This window comes from Lates calcarifer, linkage group LG2 (genome assembly GCF_001640805.2).
Source record: "Lates calcarifer isolate ASB-BC8 linkage group LG2, TLL_Latcal_v3, whole genome shotgun sequence".
NCBI lineage: Eukaryota > Metazoa > Chordata > Actinopteri > Centropomidae > Lates > Lates calcarifer.
The window spans coordinates 19,216,223-19,240,773 of NC_066834.1; the positions used below are offsets into that span (position 1 = coordinate 19,216,223).

At 39.5% G+C, this 24,551-nt stretch overlaps 1 protein-coding gene across 1 annotated transcript in view; it reads right to left on the reverse strand.

The window, feature by feature from the left end:
* LOC108897703 (synaptosomal-associated protein 25-A) overlaps nt 1-23,426 on the reverse strand; it is a 36,579-nt gene extending 13,153 nt beyond the window's left edge. Inside the window, exons 1-3 of the mRNA XM_018697451.1 lie at nt 23,290-23,426; nt 8,145-8,251; nt 6,510-6,551 (exon numbers count right to left, since the gene is read on the reverse strand). Coding sequence (XP_018552967.1) covers nt 6,510-6,551; nt 8,145-8,216 — 114 coding nt within the window. The 5' untranslated portion in view covers nt 8,217-8,251; nt 23,290-23,426. The remainder of the gene's footprint in view (nt 1-6,509; nt 6,552-8,144; nt 8,252-23,289) is intronic.
* Nucleotides 23,427-24,551: the final 1,125 nt, after the last annotated feature.

Below are 24,551 nucleotides of genomic sequence, written 5' to 3' on the forward strand. Positions count from 1 at the left end.
TTACATTTCCTACAGAGCTCATTTGCAGTTGCAGTTTTGTCGTATAGAAATGTAATTTCTCGGAGACAGGGCTGCATACAGACAGATTTACACCCTAAAACCTCAGAGAAGATAAGAAAAATATCCAGAGAAAATATAAAAGTTCCATAAATATATTCATGCATGATTCTGCACAGATTCTCAGGATAAACTCATCCACCAAATGGCATGTGCTATATTTTCATGTTCACTGGTCTGGTACCAGAGATTTGTTGACAAAGCTCCAGTAATGTAACATTCTGATTTGGCTTACAGCGTTTGGCGCGCACTCAGACACACAAGCACACACATATGAGCACACAATAACCACATTAACCACTGCGCATACAACAAAACAATTGCCTTGTGCTCTCCACCAGCCTGAGGTCTCCTCTAACAGATATTAAAGTCCAAAGGCCGTTCAGTTCATGCATCAGCTATTTTAGATCAAAGTGCACTCTGCCCTTCTTGTAGCAATGATACATAGAGTCCAGTGCTGGAGGCCAGTTAGACATGCCACTGATAGTAGTATCAATCAAATTAACTGTGAAAAACATCTGCCAGTGGCCATATATCTGTATAAAGTTAAACTGTTGTTGAGGAGCGCTCAGAAAGTTTTCTCTGGATCAGCGAAAATCACATCAAAAGGGAGAAGACAGGTTTATTTACATGAGCTTTTGCAGAGAAAATGAAGGATAATTATATAATCCTGAGCATATCTAATGTTTGCAGATACATTTAAATACTTAAATCCAGTGGGAGAACTGCTTGTTTACCCACCAGGACTCATGGGAAATTACAGACGTGCATGGCTAGTCTAGGGCTTCAGAACTACAGGACAGGATATCTGACCTCGCCAACTGGCATGGTCCGATGTGGTGACATCACCTCTTTCTGCATGGCTAGTTTAACACACAGACACACACTCACACACACACAATCAAGTCTTTTAGGTCTTTTGCTGTGATACGATGAGTCACAAAGTCTCCTGTAAGGACCTGATTATGTTTTAGCACTTTCCTCCCAAAATATAATTTTTTCCCAGGAGCTTTTCAAAAGATTAATAGAGATGAGGATTTTAAATTTTAATATTTTATGAATTTGAAGCACATTTAGTTGACAAATAAGATATAAGTTAATTCTGTCTTTAATTTGTTGACTTTAAATAACATTGCAATAAGAACAGGCAAAGCAGAGAAAGAGAAGAAGAGGTTTGTTGACATTAAGACAGAGCCCCTGGTTGCCTGGTATTGATTTTTCACTGAGATATCCGTTTTTATGTCTCCTGGAATCTATTCTAATTCAGTCACTGTGGAGATGAGTGCACCAGTACGACCCCACATGTCCACCTGCTGTCCTCCCATTGGTCAACCAGCACCTGAGGCTATACTTAATACGTAAACACAGGTCTATAGGAGCCAAACATTTTAGAATCAAAACAATCAAGTGATTGGCTCGTTTCTGAGAAAACTATATAAACACTGCAGACAACAGCTGTGTGAGGTGATGTTTATTTCATTTTCCTTTTGTTCGTTAATTCATTTAATTAATTAATTAATTAATTTGCTTTCTTGCTGAGAGTCAGTTGAGTTATATCTGTTCAGTAAATATATGGCCATAGCCAGCAGTTTAGCCTAGCTTAGTATTAAGACTGTCAACAAGGAGAAACATCCAGCCTGGCTCTGTCTGAAGGTAACAACATTTGTTTACCAGCATCTCTGAAAAACATAAATTAACACATTTGTTTTAAGTGTTATCATCACAATGAGACTGCCAGGCAACCAGCAGAAACTTCAGGAAGTTACTGGCCAAGAAAGTCTGCTAGCATATTACTTCCATTCCTCTGTGTTTATGTGGATTGTTAATTAGTGAGTAGGTTTTAGGTTTACTCGAGCCAGGTTAGTTGCAATCTTCTCATCTAATCTCTGAAAAAAAAAAAAAAAGGCAAATACGCATATTCCCAAAATGTCACTGTATTGCAGAATCACATTCAAACCATACATTTGCTTTTGGTTTAGAGAAGGCCTATACAATGACAAAATGTCTACCATAAAAAAATCTTCTAGTCTTTAAATCTTGTTTTTCCTTAAATCCTCCACAAAAAGGATAATCAGAGAAAAAAAAAGTTAGTGGATAACTTGCCATGGGTGTATTATTATATTTTCACAGTGTAGTGATTTCAAGGCATACATCAGCCCTCATGATGTTAATGTCCATCTTGTGTAATGCATTCTCTGACCTCAGGCCTGATGCTGCTCAAATCAGATCTCCCACACTGACTGCTCCACAGAGACACTGGATTTGGACCGATGACCTTCACAGACTCCTCTCTATCTCTCTGTTTATCTTTCACACTCTGCTCATCTCGGTCCCCGTCGCTCTCATGCTCAGCTCTGTCTTACTCTCTCACTTTTTTTAATTTCTGTAGCTCTTACATGCTTTCTTCAAATTTCATTCTTAACCGCCAAGCAGTTTCTCATTTCTTTTGCTTGCAGGCCCCATGTAAAGATAACAGTTTTCATAAAAACCATTGATCTGACTTGATAAAACCCCTTTTAGAAAAATGTATGAAATATGTCGCTCTACAAAGAATCAACTTCAGTACACCACTTCTCTTCACTGCATTCATACAAGTTAGATAGATGGGGTTTATGCACAGGTTTTGCATGAATGACTGAACCAATACTTTGTACATGTAAATTACTATGCATTAATATTAGAAATGGTAACCATGTCTGATCAACTTCTTGTACAAGCAACAAAGCTTGTGCAAAATATAGTAGAATACAGTTAATGTGTTCCAATTTATAGGATATTTCCAAAGATAAAGAAACTATTCATTTTATCAACAAACTCAGACGACCTGCAGACATTAGACTAGACGCTGTAAACATGTCAGTCAGTTGATGGCGATACACTGGGACATTTCCTGCCATCTTACAAAATAAAGGTCACACACTGGTGCAGAGAATGAGTTATGGGTCACATTTGCATGAGACAAGGACATATTATATCACTCACTGTGAGTGTTTCAACAGTCTGACCACTAACTGACATTGTTATACAGTTTATGGACATTAGAGTAATAAAAGGCATGCTCATACTTCCAGTAAAGAATGCCCTGTAATGTTTTGAATATTACAATAAAATCGATACACAATAGAATAACAATGTCGGTATTACTATTATCACCCAAACCCTCAAACCAAATCAAATACATATTTGTTATTTTACTGTTTTCATATAAATTTGATTTATAAGATAAGAAGATGAAATTGAATCACTTTATTGCTCACTAATGTAAGTTCATGCATTTCAAATGGAAATCCATGCATAATGTTATTATGGTACAGGTTCTGCATGGATTTTACAATTACATTTTAGGTATTAGGCTGATGAGTTGAACCAGCTTTCTAGTATTAAGTATTAATGAAGGAAAAGCTTTCATTTCTGCATCACCAACAAACAGATAGTAAAGAGGGTAAGAGCAGAGCTTCAGAGCAGTGACAGCGTGGGTGTGATCCTTAAAGGATCATGTACAAGAAAACCTCTAGAGGAGGGAAGACGGCTTAAAGAGGAGGAGTTGGATTTATTCTACATGATTATTTCACCCATCTTTTACTTTCTCTCTGTTATGTCTTTATGGCCATTAATATTTACTTTTTACGGTTGAAGTGAAAACAGCAGAACAAAGACCAGACAGCTGTCACGGGGAAAGTCATTGGTTTAATTAGTTTAACTTAGTATGTTTTCTGTGACAAACATTAACTTATTTTTTTCCTCGGTTTTATTCAGAAAGGAATAGTTCACTAGTTTGGGAAATAAGCTGATTTGCTCAGAAACAGAAGCTTTAACTCAACTCAACTTGGAGAAGAAAATGGATATGACTAAGTTGTTGAAGAAAATATGATGAAGAAGAAGGACAAAAATTGTTGGACACAGTGAATCAGCACAGGGAAGTCCATCTGGACAGCAGCAAGACAAATTTCTGTTTTGAATGAGTAATTTTCCTTTAATGATGAATAAATGATAATAAATTATAATGGTTATAATCAGGGTATTGCTCAAGCTTCACAGAGGAAGCACAAGACAGCTAAGGCTAAATGCCATCACTGTCCCTTAATACCTTTATAGCAGAGTACTACACGGTACTTCAAAACTCATTACAGACGCGGATAACCGAGAGTATTTTATCTGATATACTTTCAGTGCAGACTCAGACCTGAACAGGCAGGTATCACTGCACAGATCTCAGATAGATCACTGGACGAGTGTGGTCTAACTGCCCTGACTGCTCGCCACTTATTCTATTAGCGTAAGCTTCACTATAAGCCCTTTTAACACAGAGGTCATGGAGTATTAGCATGTGCTTACAATTTTCTATGTGAGAGGAAGGTGCATTGTATGGTCAGAGACAGAGTGGCTTTCATAGCAACATAATATGACAAAATAAAAAAAATATATACAAAATGTGTTTTGTAGCCAGTCTGCACGTTAGGCCACTACTGGCAACATGGAGAATAATAAAAACTGATTCTGTAAATAAAAGTCTCTGTCCATCATTAGAGGGACCATCATTGACCACGATCAGATACTAAAAATCAAGACACTTTGAAAAACAAACCCCAGAGATAGTTTTATGATATCTAATTTATTATAAGAAGAGGCATGCTGAGCCTCATACATAATTCATGTTGCTTTATTGCGTATTGCAGTCTATATTCAGCCTATTTCTCTGGAGAGATACTAAGTGAGATGGATAAAGAGTATGTTGTTGTCAGCCACACTGAGGGGAGAAGATAAACATGACACAGTAGCTGTTTACGTCTGTGTCTTTCACTGGTTTCTAACTGGAGAACAACAGTCTGGGAGGATCAGAAGGAGAGACACAAAGAAAAGCAGAGACCAGCAGTTGAAGATGAACAAATGGCATTCTCTTGGTATTATCTTCAAAGGTCAAATACTCAGGCACTGTCAGTGAAAAGGTTTGTCTGCTGAGCTGGTCACTGTTTAGGTCAGCCGCAGGACTCGCACTGTTCCTCAGAGCTTTGTCTCATTAAGACCTGGTGGATCCAGGGGTTAGAGTGGGACTGTCTCTGAAGCTACTAAGAAGGTAACAGGAACTAGAGCTCTGTCTCAAAACACTTGAAAGACACATTTCAGCAGCTCCTCAAGAGAACATAAAGAAACGTCAGACACAGTGGTGATTAAGATCTTTGTGTCTGGATCCACATGTACTCCTGAAACAGACACAGCTATACGAGAGCACCACATACAAAGAGGTCTTTCCCCATGCAGGCAAAGCTAAGTACATCATTGTCAAAGTGACCAGACTAATAAATATACACCGATCATGAAGTGTTCTACTCGGAAACCTTGGGTCCCAACATTCATGTTCAAAGAAAGAGCCCAAGGTGTTGACCTGGCCTCTAAACTCCCCAGATCCCAATCTGATCCAGCATCTGTGGGATGGGTTGGAACAATCCAGATCCATGGAGTCCCAACCCCAGGGGTCCTGTGTCCCAGCCCTGACGGGTCAGATCTGTTTTGGCAGCACAAGGGGGACCTACACAATATGAGGCAGGCCCCATAGATGCTGGATCAGATTGAGATCTGGGGAGTTTGGAGGCTAGGTCACATTTGGGCTTCTGGGGGCACTGTAATGCTGGAGGAGGCCCCTACCATTGGGGAGTGCTTTGCCATGGGGGAGTGTGCTTGGTTCACAACAATGTTTAGGTGGATGGTATGTGTCAAAATAACATCAGATGAAGGACCCGAGGTTTCCCAGCAGAGCATTGTATTATAATGAGATGATCAATGTTATTCACTTCACCTGTGATTTCAATGTTGTGGTTAATCGGTGTATCTTCGCTGAGCCTCTTCGTCTACAGCTAAAATCTCACAAACTTACAGCCACAGCAGTTCACAGCATGACAAACAAACCCAGTACAGAACATTGAACATTTGCAATTGACGTCAGTATGAGTAATGACAGCACCCAAAATAGTTTCATGCAAACCAAGGCTCCCTGCCTCACCATAATTCCTTTCTATTGACAAAAAAATCATAAAGGGAGGAGACTTTTTTTAAATAAGTTACAATGATAAAAGGGCACACTGGATCTATGCTTCAAGTTTAGTGTGTGAACAGTGTGTTAAATCCATGTTCAGCTTTATTATGATACAAATACATATTTGTAATTATACTTTATACTTTGTTTCTACTGTTCAGTATAGTTTTGCTGCATTGTTTTTCTTAAAATATCTTCTGAGTCAAATATATTAAAGGTCAAAGTTGAATTATTAAAAATAATGTGATGCTTGTTAAAGTAAAACTTCTTCACTGTTTAGCACAGGAAAGTTATTGGTAGATATTAACAAGTGAAAAAAACAGGATAAATCATTGTTTGTGTAATCACATGACCACGCTCATTCCCTCGCTGTTGTTGCTGGTAATGTGATGATGCTGTGTCACTGTACTGTTAGACTCACCTCTTCAACCAGAGCCAGCATACGCCGAGTGCTCTCCAGAGACTGCAAGGAGATAGATAGATAGAGAGAGAGAGAGAGAGAGAGAGAGAGAGAGAGAGAGCTGATTAGCTGTGAGTCCACAACAAGAGAGCAAAGACAGACAAACAGCACAGATATATCTCAGTGTGTTAAGATGGAATATTAAGGGTTTTAAAATCATAAATTAAAAGGTGAATGAGGACCACTAATATGCTGAATTCAAATATGTGTAGACAAACAAATTACTTCTAGTGAGTAATATAATTAGATTTGAATATTCCTCGACTGACTCTTCTCCTCTGACTCCAGGATTAATTATCTGATTTCGACCTTTTGTTTGCTAATTTTCTACCCTCAGCAGGACCCCTACTGATCTCATCCATTTCTTAAACCAAACACTCTTTCATTGCTAATCCTTATTTCACTCTTTCTCCTCGGTAATCTCCTCATCTCCATCCGTCCATCCCTGCCTTCCTTATTCCTCCCTTCCTTTCCTCCCATCACATCCGTTGGAGCCTCTTGGCCTTGCATTATCTCCTCATGAATGTTTAATAAGACCATTTGAGCTTCTCTATTATTCTGCTGCACAGAATTATCTGCTCTTCCTGAGCTTCTCTCAACTCATTAAAAAGGGAAAAGTTCTCCCTTATCCAAAAAAAGCACAGTCTTGATGAAAGAGACTTAGAGAACAAATTACTAAAACAAGGGAGGGTCACATTAAAACAGCTGTGTCTGGTAGCCTGGAGGCTTTGGAGATACATCTGTGTCCTTACAAGAACGGGTCATTTTGAAATGTCAAATTATAATGGTCATGTCACAGACCAAATATCAGTTTAGACTGTAGAGCAAGAAAAGTTCTTGGTTTTTCTGCTTTCTAGTGTGCAACTACTTTTACCTACAACTACGCAGTGAGTTAAATTTTTATTTATTTATGTGTTTGTCAAAAAAAAAGGTACTACAACAGAAAATGAACTGATGTTTTTTGCCGTGATGTTCATGAAGACTGACTGACTGATTGACTGCAGAGTAGCTACCCAGAATACAACAAGCTTTCTGGATTGGCAGATAACAATTCAAAATGTTCAACACATACATGGAGATTATAGTGTATGATATACTATGTTTGCATTTATAACCCCCCCCCCCCCAGTTCAGCTTGGTGGCCATGACTAAATTTATCATCATTTGACTGGAGGCTGGATTTAAAAGAAATGAAAATATAGGAGATAATTTTTTTTACAAATTATGATAAATGCCACACTTTTCTTATTAAGATTAATGAAATTATTTGCTGTTTATAAAGTGTATATAACAAGTAACAATATTATAATAGGTTTTGTTACATTTATAGAATTTAGTCAAGATACACAACCAGAATACAAATAAATCCTGGTAAACTTATAAGACTCAGTGGGTAACACAGGATCATATGGATTTTACTGGAGTCTCCACTGTGAGTTGTAGACAAAAATCAATTAGAAAATATGGTGCTGTAAATGTAATTTATTTGAAAAATATAGAGCAATGTATCATCTTTCTTTTCAATATTGGAGCAGATCATTTTGCTGCTTTTTAATGCAGGTGTACACAATTGAGTATGTATGTCTTCTACTGTACCTCATCAGCTATCTGGTCTGCGCGTGTCTGCAGGTCGGCCAGCTCATTGCGCATGTCCGCTTCGTCTGCCATGGTGACTGTTCAACTTTGACCTCAAACAAGAAAGACTGAGGGAGAGAGAGAGAAAGAGAGAGAGGGAGAGGCAGGTTAGTATATCAACAATACAACAAAATAAAACTGTCCAAAAACCTGGAAGTAAGTTAGCATTTTAGCATTTCGCTGGTTGCCTTCTCCTAAAGTCAATGGGTTTTTTAAATGGGTTTTTGGTTAAATGCCTAGAAAAAGGTCTGTGGTTAACACGAGCTCAAGAGAATCAGAAAATACCCCACACTTTACAGCCTCACTGTGTTCTTGTTCTTGCAAACTATCATTAACTTTCTAAGAAGAAAGGCTTTTGAAGACGAGGTCAGGGCTAAATTAAATAAAAAATTGGATGCTTGGTGGTGGAGATGTTGACGTCATGTGGCCGTGTTGTACTTTGTTTATAGCCTAACATTAGCTTTCTTACATCATAACAGTGGTGTTCATTTGTGAAGATTGTCTTACTGAACACGTGCAAGTATCACAAACTTTTGTTGGTCACTGATTATTTTCTGCAATAATCCAAGAGTCAATGAAAAAAATCCCATTGGCTTTTTGTCGAGGGAACCAGGGTGATGCTAACCTCCGGGTTGGCCTACAAAAATATGTCATCCCTGCACCATTCTATTCACAACGCTAAGAGGACAAAAGAGTCTGCCTCTACAATCTGCAGCCTATTTCTCATCTATCCCCAACAACACCAAAAACACCACATTAACTCTAATCAATATTTTCACACATCATTAATGTATCACAAAAGGCAGCACAGCTCTGACTCCTCATGATTCCGGCTGCTTGCGATGATTTGTGAGGTCAATGAACTATTGCGGTTGAGTAAAATGAAGTCTGAATGAATGTTGAGAATTATCTTTCAGATTCATGGCATTTTCTGTTTCCATCTGCTGTGGGATTCATATAGAGGTTGTAAAGGTTGTTCTTTAATAGCAGGGTCGCAGGTTCAATCACTCTCAGTAACAGTTATTGTCAAAGTGTCCTTGAGCAAAACAGTGAAGAGCGTTTCACACCAGACTTGATCCCTCTCTGATTCCTGAAGTTAACAGTCGTCATTTGTCAACATCCATTTCGCACTTCCAGAAACTGTGGCTCTGTGTTCCTAAGAAGGCTCCAGGAAAAGTCTGCGTGGTCAGAGCTGGCCAGCATTCAAGTGTGAAAAACCTTTGTCACACCTGCTCAGTCACTGTCAACAGCACAATAAAAGGCAATCAACACGAGATGAAACAGCGGGGGCAGCAAAGTTGTTGACTCAGCTAAAATTAAAGGCAAAATTCTTACCGCAAAAGCACAAGTGATGCATAATTTACCGTTTTAAACACCATGGGTAAATAGGTTTATGCTTTTGTTTACAGCCCCAGTCACACATGCACTGGCCAAAGACCTCCACCCTTGCTGACCCTGAATTTCCTCCACAGGGATCAACAGTAAATCAGGATGAACGAGACAGAGAATTGGGGGGTGGGAGGGGGGGCTTCATCACTCTAACGGTTAGAAGAAAAAGTATCAGGACAGAGACAAGGGTCTATTTTTGTTCCTCTGGCGCACTGCCAGACAGTTTTTCATACAGCCACACACAGCAGAGCTAGAGGTATGGTCCATAAAAAATGTATGTGGCTGTTACTCTGCAGGCTGACAGAGCTACATGCTGCTGCTGCTGCTGCTGGTCGGGATGAAGGTGACGAGGGTTGAAGAGACAAAGAGAACCAGCTCAGTCTCTCTGTTTCTTTTATTACTTTTCCCCTCACTTGTTCACTCTGCCACTCTCTCGCAGAACAATTAAGCCTTTAATGAGGGAAATAATCTGATCTGGTCCAATCACATCTCAATTGTGTGTCTAATGTGCTTTGCACAAATCATATTGAAGAGTTTTTCTTTGAATGTGTCTTGTCGCTGATATAAATTGAACCACCCAGCAGCTTTTAGCTCGGGGATCATTAATGCTTTATGTAATGTAATTACTGCGATATACAGTGTAGCAATGGGACCAGTGACTTTTGAGCTCAATCAGGCACTGTGGCTACAGGAGGGCGTCAAAAAAACAAAACAAACCAAAAAAAAAAAAAAAAAACAGGTTTGTGTGGATGAATTTGGAACATTTTTGTGCCACGAAAAATGGTGAATTTTGTTGATGTATCAGACTTCAGTAGGTTTAGTTTTCTGACTGAGCCAGAGGCATCCATCAATCAGTTCCTCTCTGAACATCGCTGAGGTGAACAGACACAAGGTCAGTTAGAGTCACCGCTGGACGTTTGATAAAGTATCTCCTTGTTCTGCTGCACCTTCTGTCTGTCTGTCTCTGCCTCCATCCCCCAGTGGAGTCGTCAGGCCGGTTAATAATTGAACATGTGCCGGGAAAAGAGATGGAGGGGAAAAAAAAATCCAGGCATTTCAAAGTACCTCTCTAATTGTGTGTGTATGTGTATGTGTGTGTGTGTGTGTGTGTGTGTGTGTGTGTGTTTGTCTGCTTTGCTTGGTACATAGTTGCACTTTAAAATATTATGTTGACATTTTACATTTTAAACTCTTGGCTGATGCTGTAATCCAGAGCTCCTTACAATGAGGGCAACAGCAAAATAAGCTTCAGGTCATGAATCAGCAACTTAACATGTGAATCCATACAGAGCAGACAAGCTTAATAGTATAACAGGAAAAAACTGGTGAGGAAACTGATGAACTGAATGAATAAAGTGACTTTTCAAGTCGAGAAGAACTGAGTCACAAGAAGAGATTAGTAAAACTTAGATAATGTCAGTTTGCACACACTATGAATTGATTTGATGAAATGTGTTGATTTATTCAAGTTATTATCATATCTGCTCCAGTTTAAAAAAATGGATATGAAGTTTCCAAAATGGCAATCAACCAAGACTAATCATATCCATGGCAATGCTCACAACGTTGCCGTGGTTATGTTGTTGGTGGCAACGGTATTGATGTTCCAGTGATGCATGTCCCAAAAAAAGCAGACTGTACACCTCATGTACTGAACTGAAACATCTCACTCACATTTAGATCTGCGCTCTCACATGCTCTATCTTTTCTTTTCCTCATTACATTTATCTTCTCAGTGTAATTTTCTGCTGTATTATTGATCAGTCATTGATTGCTTATCTCTTTGCAGTTGAACTGCTTCCTGCTAAGTCAGACATGCAGCACAGTTTCTTCTTGTTTCTCAACTGGAGATCCATTTAACACTGATTTAAATGCTGTTGGCCACAGCTTTCTTGTTTGTTGACATGCATCTGATCCATTTTATCACTGATATATCAGATTCATTCTGTGCTACAAGAGTCTACAGCCACACTAGCAGCTCTGCGAGGCTACACTTATGTTGTACTCATGTCATATTACAGTCACTGCAAGTACAACATCCTAACCTTTAAACCGTGTTTACATCAACATCCACCTGTGTAGGTTCTCAGTCATCCAGGTCATGGTTGTCTTAAGTGCTAGAGTCGAGGGCAACTGGACTTCTTTTAGCTTCAAGAACTGAAGAAGCTGTTCAGATGAGAGCTGAAACCTCCAGTTGCCTTCAGATCAACATCCATCCATCCATTCTCTATACTGCTTATCCTTGAAGGTTGCTGGGAGGCTGGAGCCAATCCAAGCTGACATTGGGCGAGAGGAGGGGTAAACCCCGGACAGATCGCCAGTCTATCGCAGGGCTGACATAATAGAGACGAACAACCACTCATATTCACACCATCCAAGTTGTAATTACAACTGAGAAACTTGAACTTTTCTTGGCACTTCATGGTATGAAAATGCTTGAAAATCAAGCAAATACAGGGATGGCTCATGTCAGCAAAAGTCCATCTGTATTGTACCATCAATACACAGTATTTTTAACCCTCCTCCAACCAACTCTGTGATCATAAAAACACACTGAGGTGTTCCCTGATGTGAACGCTATCAAGTAGTAAACCATCCATCATATATGTCGTAATTGCAGCATTATGCACAGCTGGGGTTTCAGCAAAATGCTGACATTAACATGCTAACAAGCTCACAGTGTCAATGCTAACATGCTGTTGTTTAGATGTAATGCTCCATGTCCCATGATCATCATCTTAGTTTAACTTCAGTTAACTTCAGATTGCTCCATATGTTGGTTGTGTGTTACTGTCATGTTAATCTATATTCTGCGAGAAACCTATTGATTTTTAATTGTAACATCACTTCATTTAGATCCGCAAGAGCACTCTACCCTTCAGGTATCTCATTTTATCCTGTTTGTTTCATATATTATCATTGCTTGTTCAGGACACAGTCAACAGACCCATATGATCCTGCCATTTTAATGGTAGCAAATGTTCTATAATAAAACACTGAACAAATAAAAGACATTCATCCTTAATACACCATAGTGGCAGCAACAATACAAGCATGACAGACATGGAAGGAACAACAGGTGTTGCAATATTATTTCCTTTTGTTGTTGTTTTTTTTGCCTTTTCCTGCCAGCTTGTTAAATGTTTCACATCACACTACAACCCTGTCCAACCCTCCCACTCAGAGAGTTACTTCCTCTTAAAAATGCTTAACATGTTTCATAGATACACACAAATACGCAGACACACACACACCACAGCAGAACTGTCATAACACAAGGTCCGGCCTTAACCATCCCCCACCTGTGGCCCTGCTGGCTGTGGCTCGTCTTGACTGACGGCTGCTGTAAGGCCTGAACCGCCAGGCTCAGCCCGCAGAGAGATTAAAGTCAGCAGGGAAAGAGGATTTGCCCTCCACTGTTTTCTCTCATCTCTCACACAGTCTCTCCTCTAACTCTGACTCTTCTCTCTCTCGCTTTCTTTGTTCTGTTTCATCCACTTTCCACGCCCTCTCCCTCCATGAAAGTAGACAGTGTATGTCCAGGAACAAGAAAGACAAAGCGTGTATTACACAGGATTTAGGTAATATAATATTCCTAGAAATAAAAGCAGTGATTCAGTTTGTGGCTGAATACTTTACAGCTATGGTCTTTGCTTGGTCAAATCCTCCGGCACACAGGAAGTGACAGTATTTGCTGAAGAACATAAATACCACAACATTATATAATTTTGATCAAAGAAAAAATAAGCAACACATTTGAGGACTGGCACTCTCTATCCACACAAATAATATTTCAGACATTGACTTCATTGGAGACATTAAAAGGGCACCAATTAATTATTGATCAAAAATATTAATAGAATTAATCCTAAAAGCTGTTGAAGGGAGGAGTGCAAACAGGATGAGTTAGGGAGGGAGCCAGGACATGACCTCGACAAGCAGAGCAGGTAAAAACCTGAACACAAGAACAGTTTCACCAGATACTCTGACAAAACAATGATGACAAGTGTTGCTGTTGTATTTTACAATTGGACTTAATCGCAGTTTGTCCCACTGAACAATGAAAAGTCCAGCTGCTGGTATGCAGACTCTTATGTCTGTCATCCTTTCTGCATTTCTTTTGTTGGTTGAAAAGTCTGAATTTGTTTCCACGGGTGTTCTTGTCTATTCTCTGTTTGCCTTCTGCCTTATCTATCACATCCATCGTGTTGGAGTGATCATTTGAGCCAGGTAAGTTTATTTCACAGTGTGTGTCTGTAGGAGAAGACAGTATACTAGGACAGAGCAGCATAGAGTTTTGGCACAATGCTCCAGAAGGGGACTGGATTAGCACTGTCATAGGCTGACATGATTAACACACAGCTACACAGCCCCAATCGTGGAAGAATCCAACAACAGGCTATTTCTGGCAACAAAGAGAAATCCTGTCAGAGCATACAAATGGAAAATTCTACTCTGAAAAGCCTGAAAACACTAAAAACTCCATTGAAAATGCAGCATGTGGTATGTTAGAGAAGATGATTTTAACTTCAAAACTATACTATCTTTTGTTTGGAATAAAGTTTGGAATTTGCAGATTTTCTTATTGGGTAAAGACTATTCATTACATGTTGTTATTAGTCATATCAGCATGCATTTGTGTATACAGTATGTGTTTTCAGTGTATTAATGATATAGTGATGCATTGCTATAATGCAAAAATAAAGAGGTAAACCCAGGGTGATATCACTGATACTGACAGGAATAATCTGAATTTAAGCAGGAAAGCAGTGTTTGAAAAGGCTAGAAAAGAAAGTAAGTTAGTCAAAGTGAGCAGAAGCATCCATGAAAGGCAGACATGCAGCATATACCTAATTTCCATAAGTGGAAACAGACACGACTCTCCCTTCATTTCAACCGATGCTTAACAGCCACACTTCTTTCTTCCTTATGACCATTTATAAACACATCCAATTTTTCACTTTCAAAGCTATTCTGTCTCATCACATGATCTTGTAGGATGTATCTCATCGTGTATAGGCGATTTTAATCAAGTCACAGCATTTTTCAACCGCCCAAACCACCAAAATCTTACCAACAATTTTAATGATATAGCACCAAATCACAACAAAAGTTATCTCAAGGCACATTTCATATAGAGCAGGTCTACATCATAGTCTTTATAATAATATATTTACAAAGACAGACCCAGCAATTCCCACCATGAGCAAGCACTCTGCAACAGTGGCAAGGAAATACTTCCTTTTAAGAGGCAGAAATCTTGAGCAGTACCAGACTCAGGGTGGGCGGCAATCTGCCTCGACCGGCTGAACACAGACAATTTCCTAAATTAACATAAAGAAACCACAACAGAAAATATTTCTGTAGATATGGGCTCTGTTAACACCAGCCTAAAAAAAAAAACCAAAGTAAAAATGAATCCTGTTACATCTGAGAGATGTTATAAAAATGCTAATTCACAGTAACATCCTTTGTGAGATTTACTGAAAAAGAAAATCAGCCTGGATGAAGGATATATGTATAGGAGGGAATTTCTACAATACAGCACTCGTTCATGAGAGCTGCAGGGTTAAAAAGATGCTTAACATCCTCCACTGTAGCAGACTATCATGCTATCGTGATAAACTGCCTCCACTCTGAACCAAAAAGACTGCTATCAATCAAGCGTTGTGTTCAGTTGAGATAAACAATGTTTGTGAAAGAAATAGGACATCAGTACACTCTGGCTGCGAGTGAATCTCACAGTCAGGGAAACCAGGTCAGCTTGTCAGTTGTTCAGCTGTATGTTTCTCACGGGTTTATAGAAGCACTAACCTAAATCTGGAGGATTTTTAGGATAGCTGGTGCACTTTTCCCTCCCTTTCATGCATTTGTTGTTGTGGATTAGTTAGAAAAGCAATGGCAAATGAGGTGGTGGGCAAAGCGTGACTGAAAATTAGTACTCCTATTTCTGTGTGCTCCTTTTCTTTGTATAATTGTATAGCACAAAAGTGAACCCTGGGTAGCCAGTGGGTGTCTGGAGGAGTGACAATTCAGCCCTGGAGGAAAAGCCTGCATGAACGATTTCTTTCTTTTTCCAGCAATGAGAACTTTTTCTTCTCATTCTGCACATCTCTCACCTCAGTGGTGTCAAAAAAAACAACAAAAAAAAAACCCTGAAGGTAAGAGAGGTGATATTCATGATTTTGAATGAAGACAGGGCAGAAACTTTGTTGAGGAACAATTAACATCTTATTCCCCATTTCCCTCTTCTATTTGCAAACAGGTTTAAACTCCTGTCCTCTAGCTATCTGATGAACTTTATTCTTGAATTCCTCTTGAAAATTAGTACAGCAGTAGGTTTTCAAAAATGACTCCTGTAATTATAAAACAGACATGTCATAAGGGCTCTGTCTCTCTCATGTGCATTTACACTGAAAGTGGAGTAGACAAGCATGTGTGCCTGTGTGTGTGTTTTCTCTAAGATGAGATCACACATCACACAGTGAGAACTGGTTCAAGGGCAAGAGGGAGAGCAGCAGCAGGGCAGATGAGGATGTGTGTTTGTGCGTAGATATGTGTGGGTGTGGGTATAGGTGGGTGCATGTGTGTGAGGGTCCAACATCTCACCACATCAAAGCAGAACCATGTTTCATTATTCACAGGGCAGAGCCAGGTCACCATTATTAATGTAACAGCAGTTTGTGTGTGTGTGTGTGTGTGTGTGTATGTGTGTATACAGTGCATCTGACATAATTACATGCCAGTCTGAATGCTGTATGACAGTAAGCGCACATTTACTGATGCCTATGTGTGCAATACATGTGTTCACCTGTACATGCACGTGTTGTTATTCATTTGCATGTGTGTACAGGACATTTCATTTTGGGTTTTTATATCCAAATCTCCATTATTATTGCATCAGTATATTTTTTCCATCTAGGTGTTTAATTTATACTTAAGCATCAAATACTTTATCTATATGTCCAGCAAGGGTACATATAGACGGTTTTATTTAGCCAATGAGTCCGTCCTCACTTGAGCTGATGGTGTTGTGTCCTTATCATAACTAGATCTGCAAGCAGGTATACCAGGGTCTAAGCTCCCAGTGCAACTCAGAACTGAAGGCTCAACATCAGCACAATACATAACACAACATTTGCCTGCCACAGAGATTACAGGATACATTCAGGCACAATGAAAAGAAATAACACATTTCAAAAATGCTTTTAGTGCACACTATCTCCATGTGCTGAAAGTCAAAATCTATCTGACTCCTACACAGCTCTAGTCTGTCCTCTTGCTGTCAAATTACTTTAACAGGTCACACACACAGTTGTGTAACCCTGTAGAACCTACTCTCACACTGGAAAAACACTTATCCGGGCGTCAGACACTTTTCTTGAGATGGAAAGTCTGATAATCTTCAACTATACACACACACACACATACATGTAAACAAACATATGCTCACATGCTCTTTCCCGGATTCACTACTGCCTGGTCAGCCTGCCAGTCAATTTTGACTTGCCAGATATAACATCAGCCATTCTTAGTGGAACTGGACCTGAGACTAGTCAGACATTCAGTCGTTGGGGAGATATTCAGTTTTCAATTTTGGGATTCGGATATTAATTTCTTTTTTGTTTATTTGTTTGTTTGTTGCTGGGCATTGTTTGACAGTGTAAAAAAAGGAGACCATACTAGCTAGCAAACTTAGCTTAGCTAATGTCTGTTGTCCAATCGCCATGATGAAGCTGCTTTTATCCACCGTTTAAATAGTTACACATGATGAGAATGTGCACTTATTTTGCTCAGCTTAGTGAAGTTTTTCAGTCACACACACACACACACACACACACACACACACATACACACAAACAACCAGTGCGTACATACTGTTCCTTCATACTGACCTATAAGCAGTAAACACATATGCCAAGACAAGACAAGCAGGCCAGAGAGCATGATGGGAGGCCTGAGGGCTGAACTATTCAGACAGTGCAACCACCTCTTCACGGCTGAATGCTAATTTATCATGCATGTACCAACAGCCACACATGGTCACACACAGACCAACATAAATACACACAGCATGATTTCAGAATGCACTCACATGCTTTAGCAGACTCTCACAGACATTATCAACTTGAATGCCTCGGCTACTTTTTATTAATACAACTACAATGTAAGAACGCTTTGAGAAAATTAATCAGTCAGAGAGAAAATATCCTGTTTGATCTGCGCTGACAAAATTAGGGCCTAGAGTCACTTCAGTATGACTGGCCATGGTTATAGATGCTTTAAAGAATAATTCTGAATGCATAAAATCAGAATTTGTTCATATTCCTTATCACATTTGACTTCAAAACCATCTGAATCTACAGAAGATGAAATCATTCCTGATGTTCACACTATAAAACATTTCAAATAACTTCAAATAGGCTAATCTGAAGATAAACAGGCAGGAGGACTTGGAGTTTTAACGACTATGGTTGCGGTTTGTAGTTTAGGATGGCTCCAACTATCACCAGTTGTAAAACACTAGGTTGCTGAAGGTGCAACACATTTTAATTAACAGCACTAAAAAATGCTGGATGAACGTCACATTTTCAGAGAAGGGCTTCATAGAGCCTTTCCATCCAGGTTGACCACAGTGGCTGAGTGTGAATGATACAAGGTAGAAAACCTCATACGGAGCTGGTTTTCTGCCCACAGCACTGCCTGCCATGACCATATGGCCTCACTGAATTAAAACATTCCCTATGGAGAGGCAGGAGGGACACACAGGGAGAAATCTGCTGTGGAAAATCACTGCGGAAATCTAGACGATAAATGCCTGAAAATGTTATTTGCGCTATTTTCCAGTGAAATGCCATCACAGGCATCTTAGATGTTATTATCCCCAACACACTTGTCTGTAATTTGCCAAAATGTTTTACCTCTGTTTTTTTTTTCAGATCTAAAAGGCTCATTGTTGGTTAAACTTTCCTACAAAACTATTACGCCACAGGATAAAAGTGCATGCAGCTGCCACTTGGTGACTAAACAAAAAGGTACAATGTCACAGCCTGGCCACCTGGCAGCAAGTGTAAAAATGTACCATTTAAGATTCCCACGTCTGATTTTAACACCTTCACTGTGACAGAGGATTACAAGACCCAAACAAATGGAGGGGGCAGGTTCCCTGCGTCCAGCCGTTTTTGTCACGGCTGAGCTGGGATGATGGAGCAGATTGCATTTCTGACATTTCCTCGTTATATAATCCAAACGAGGGCAAACAGACAGAAAGCTATGGCAGGCGGATGGGCGGGCTGGGATTGAGACAGGCAGATTAACTAGAGAAATGGATGGACAGGGAGATAGACATGTGAAAAGGTGGAGTGGACAGTTGCACGGGAAGAAACTACACATTAAACTCTCCAGAACAGCTCATGAAACCTGTATCAGAAGGATAATTACTGTATCTGCATCTTTTATAAGCATATGACATCTAGAGCCACCTACAGACAATTCAAATTTTCTGATTTTTTTTTAACATTTATTGAACATTAACTTGTAAATCATAAATTAGGAAGACAGAGTGATGTACAGGCAGACAGATATGTAGGCTGGGAAACAAGGTAGTGTGGGATGTACAGGAGATTCAAAGCAATCATCTGTGGCCTGCAGGGATAATCACTGCAAAGCCCCACTGTCCCATTCACTGAGGATAAAACCCACTGGATTAATCTGTAGGCCTACACACACACACACACACACACACACACACACACACACACACTCATACAAACGCACAGAGATGCCACACAACACTTACATAACGCATGGACCACTCTCCCTCTCACTCTCTTTTACTTTCCCTTCCTCATACATGCTTTCCCTTTTCTTTCACTTTGGCATTCACTGCCTATCTCTCACTTCTGCTCTTCTCTGCTAACACACACAAAACCTAGAGTGCACGCTAATACAAAAACCCACACATACACACTCACACTCACGTACACTCTCCACCACCCCCTCCTCTCCTCCATTTCTTCCTCTGCTCTCTTCCCGCATGCACACATTCAAATGGACACCTGTCAACATGCTGCACCGTACATGCTGTTCTTTTACACACAGTCACACGTACACAGTGGTGATGGGCACATATAGTACAGTACATATTAAAATAAATATGGGTGCATATATGTTCATACTGTGGGCTGTCCATACATATGACACACAGGATGAAGAAATACATGTTAAAAAAAGGATTAATCATTCTGATGCAGAGACACAGACAAAAGACACAACATACACACACTAATAACAAGCACATAAATGGCTGCTAAAGAACTTCATGGTTTCTATGCATAAGCAGTTCTTGAATTTCTTTAAAATCCTGACTGACATGTATATTTTTAAAGCTGCAAAGTTGTTCAACTTAAAGAGCTGATGAGCATCTGTACAGAGTGTAGCTCCTAGAGGATTCAGGTTACTGTAGATCCACTGTGTCACCCTGATCAGTGAGAAGGAAACGTATCACCGTTTCAAACATCTGAAATGTGCTGTTTTGTCGACAGAGCATCAGGATCAGAAGTGTGTGTGTGTGTGTTTGTGTACTGTGTGTGTTTCTGAAGGGTCACAGCACGAAACCATGTTCATAAATCATGGTTTGCTGCCTTCTGTGCTGAAAGAGTATGAAGTGTTGAAGGTTCCCTGCTATATTTGTTGGAATTCTGCCGCCACAGTAGATCAGTGGTATAGCATGAAAATGTGAATTGTGTCACCCACATGGTTGAGTTGCACATGCAAGATACATGGACAAACATGGACCACCTCATAAAAATATTTCTCCATAGCAGGGCTTGGTGATAAAGCAATGACAATAATCATATAATAATATTATCTAATCATATCCTGATATAATTTTAGATTGCAACATAAAGTGATGATATATGCCAAACTGTCAATCATGTGCCACAGAGGTATGTGCAAGTTAGGTTTTAAATGAGTAAGGTTACATATTGTCATCATAATTATTTTTGTACCCAAGATTTGTGTTTGTCATGTTCTGACCAAAAACACCAGTTAGAAACGACAATTAACCACCTGGTTTCTTCAAAAAAATCTGCTGCTACTGGGTTGTTTCAAAGTACATCTGTTGTCAAGAAAGCGGAAAACTGATCTACTGCAAACTTTTTTGTAACCCTACTTTTTCATGTTCAGACTTGGGGAGAATGTCTAGTCATTCCAAGTCACAGGAAGTCACAAGTCATTGGTGTTAAAGTCAGTTGCTCCTTTGTTATTGTCAAGTTGAGTCTAAAGTCATGTAACTCCAGCACACACCTCTGTAAATAGCACAAATGACTTAACTCTAAATACATGCTGTGTGGGTGAGACCAAAACATCCTGCGGGGCTTCTACAAACATCTTACCCCTCCCAGAAAAGAAAGAATTAACTAAAGATGACAACTGTGATATTTATAACTCCTTGTTGACAAAAGATGTGCCATCCAAACACTAACAGGTTTTAGGAGTGCACATCCAAAACAAATCTGTATATGAAAATCCCACAGCATGAAAGACACAACAGCTGCCAAGAACGGACTGCGAATGCAATCTCTGCTCATTTCATTGCTGAAATCTAATAAGTGAGCAACCTGCACTGAAAAAGGAGATTGTGATCACAGTGCATTGTTCGATATTACAGTTTTTCTACCATCTGACATTTTTATATCAGATTACACTGAAATTCAACAAGGAGAATGAGACAAAAAGAACAAGATGAACTGATAAGAAAGGGAATAAATGAAACTATATGAGTGTATGTTTTCGATAGATGTAGCTGGAGGCTGGTGGTAATTGCTCACCTTTTTGAGATGGTGCGGTGAGTGATGGGTGCTGAGTGGGGGGAGAGGAGGGGACTACGTTGTGCCAGTTGAAGCGGCAACCATTTTCTCACCATGAACCCAATTATTTGTGCACCCTGAATTCATGCTCGTCACAGCCTCTCTCAGCTCTAGAGAATCGACAAAAACACCTGTTGTGCCTGCAGCCTGAACAAACAGCTCCAATCACAATTTTAGTCCAACCTCACAGCCCCTCACAAGATGTTTAGAACAAAACAGGACTCTGTTTTTTATCTTTCAAAGTTCCTGTTAGAGTACAATAGCTCATTTTATACACTGAGTTACTACAAAACCAGTTAAAGCTGATTTAACTGAGATTTGTCTTCTAGCTTCGTCACTATATCCTCTCTATGAAACTAAAGCAAAACAAAAAATCACAGCACATATTAGCAAGGAAATGCACAGAAATCAAGAGAAGTTGGATATGTTTTGATTGGCTAAGACATATGTCGAGTGCTTTGTGGTCATTTCCTGCTTTAATTAAAATATCTATCTGTTTGCTCACAACACCAGGCTGCTAAAGACAGAGACAACACACACACACACACACACACACACACACACACACACACACTCACGTGTTGATCTACTTAAGAGTCAGCCTGAGCTCTTTGTCCCTGCTGACATTAAAACAGGTAGAGAGGCAGCACGGGAAGCAGTGAGGGCAAAGAGTTTGTATAACACTCTTTTTCCTGGAATGGAGGCACAATTCATTTCACAGTTTTTACCAAAATTATTTAACCACATTCAACCTCAACTTGATGTCGTATTATACACGCCTATATAAAGTGTACACACATCACATTAAATCTTGTGTATTATGGCTCACACTAGTTCACAGCTGCATTAGTTCACATATGATACAGTCACAAGAAAGACCTCATTTGGTTTCACCAACTGAGAATATTTTGTGAAATGAGCCTTAATCACTAAAGTCTCCACCAGAGAGATGGGAACAAACTAAACTGTTGCCAGATTCTTGGTGTCCTTACAACAAAAGCACTTTGGATAGATAGATAGATAGATAGATAGATAGTTTGGGAAACATGAAGTCATACGGGGGTCATCAGACTTCTGGAAATCACCACATCTGGGCCAGAATCAGTCACCTCTTCCAGAATAACACTGAGGCCATGCTGTCTCCTTTATGCCACAGCGTCCATCTAAACAACCCAAACCTCCTCCTATGTGAGAACCTAGATGAGATGTATTCACAACGAGACAAACCTCCTAAACAGCACTGAAGAATCAGTCGATTTTATTTTGAGTTAAAACATCACATTTAATGGTTGTTTTAGTTGTACTGTGTCAGTATTTCTGCAGCCTGGAGTTCAGTTGGTGCTCCGGAGCTGTCCGCGGTGCTGAACATGATTCACTCTGCACGAGGCTTTTTTACCGTGACTTAACCTCACAAGCCTTAGGAGAAACGCGAGAAACAACTTCACAGAAGCTGCATTATCCTTTAATTTAATCCTTACAACAAACAACTACTTTAATCCTCTAATATATTTAAGACGGAAACTCCCATCCGAACACTGGTGTTGTATCAGTGGGCACAGAAAACACCACTTAGAAGTTAGATCCTTTAAACAAATATATCAAATACTACAACAACACCAGAGGAATGTTTAGACCGATTTTCACTTCGGAATATGACAACACCTATAACTAACATCAGGTTGCTGGAGAAAACAAGACACCACGCATAACCCTCGTGGTGAATACTGCTGAAACTGTTTAACTTCAGAGCCACACATTTCATGAAAAATTCAAACTTTAACTGACGTTTTGCTTTTAAAAGCGTCTGACTAAAACAAACAAGAAACAAGTTAGTCCAGTCTTACCTCGTCAAGTTCAGTCCGCTCTTCCTCTTCTTCTCCTTTTAATTTTGCTTTATTTGTTTCGACACACGGTGAAAGCGTCTGTCCGTCCTGCCGCTCCGTTTATCGGGACTGTCCCCCCGCTGGAAACACACCGCCCTCCTCCCGACCAAACGTTAAGCTTAACGGATTTAAAGACTACAAACTTCCTGTTAATGTTTTACAAAATAAAACCTTTATGGAGGAACCTCGCTGCAGAGTTAAATGAAACTTTTCTAAACACTTAGGGACACTTGGTCACCTCAGCAACATGACAGGCAATGTACAGTCTAGATATTGTGACAAACGGTGCGGTCATGACACTTTTTTTTGTTAGCTTAAATATACCGTTGCTAGCTTCATCTCCAACAGAAGCCTGATGAAAATTAAGTTGACCCGTTTCAACACTACTCACTCAGACAGAGTCTTGAACCGACATCCTCAAGCATCCCAAAAATTCTGAATTATCGTATAATTCGGAAAACAAATAATGGAGTGTGCGAAAATTAACCCTCTCGAAACTGTCCCTCAACAAAAACAATCCCCCTGACAACAGTTCCACCTGTTCAGGATCAGATGGCGATTATAAATAGGTCCACGGACCAATCTACCACTGACAAGAATAATGGAGAATAATAATAAATCTAATTTGAGTTGAATAATACAAGAGAAATAATATATCATTTATATTTGACTCATCAATATTAGAGAAAATGATACGTGGTTTATGAATTAATTCTCAGGTAGGCTACCCTTACTGTAGGACGGAAGCTACGCAGTAAATCATACCGGATAATTACAACATTATTACATTATTACTGTTCTTGTACATTTTTATTCTTTTTTTGTAGTCTTTTCAAGTTTTGATCGCTTTTAATTTGTTGGTTGAGTCACCTAACTTCCTGCCTCGTTGTGTTAAATGTCACGGTGCTCACAAAATGGCCGCACCCTCTGACGTCAGGGGTAGCGGATAAAAGGTAGGGCAGCTCAACACTCTTCCAAGCCATGTTGGTCACTTCACTGACTGCTCAACACTGTCTGTTTCCACATTTAATAACCAGGCAGAGCTACAGAATGAACTACAGTAAACTGCAAATTACTGAATTGATAGTAATTTATGGTGCTGATTGTTAACAGTAGGCTGATGATGAGCAAAAATAAGGTTAAAAAAAATCAAACTTTGGATTAATTTTTTTTTTTAAATAATAAATGAGAAAAACTGAAAGAGCAAATAGCTCCTCTTGTGC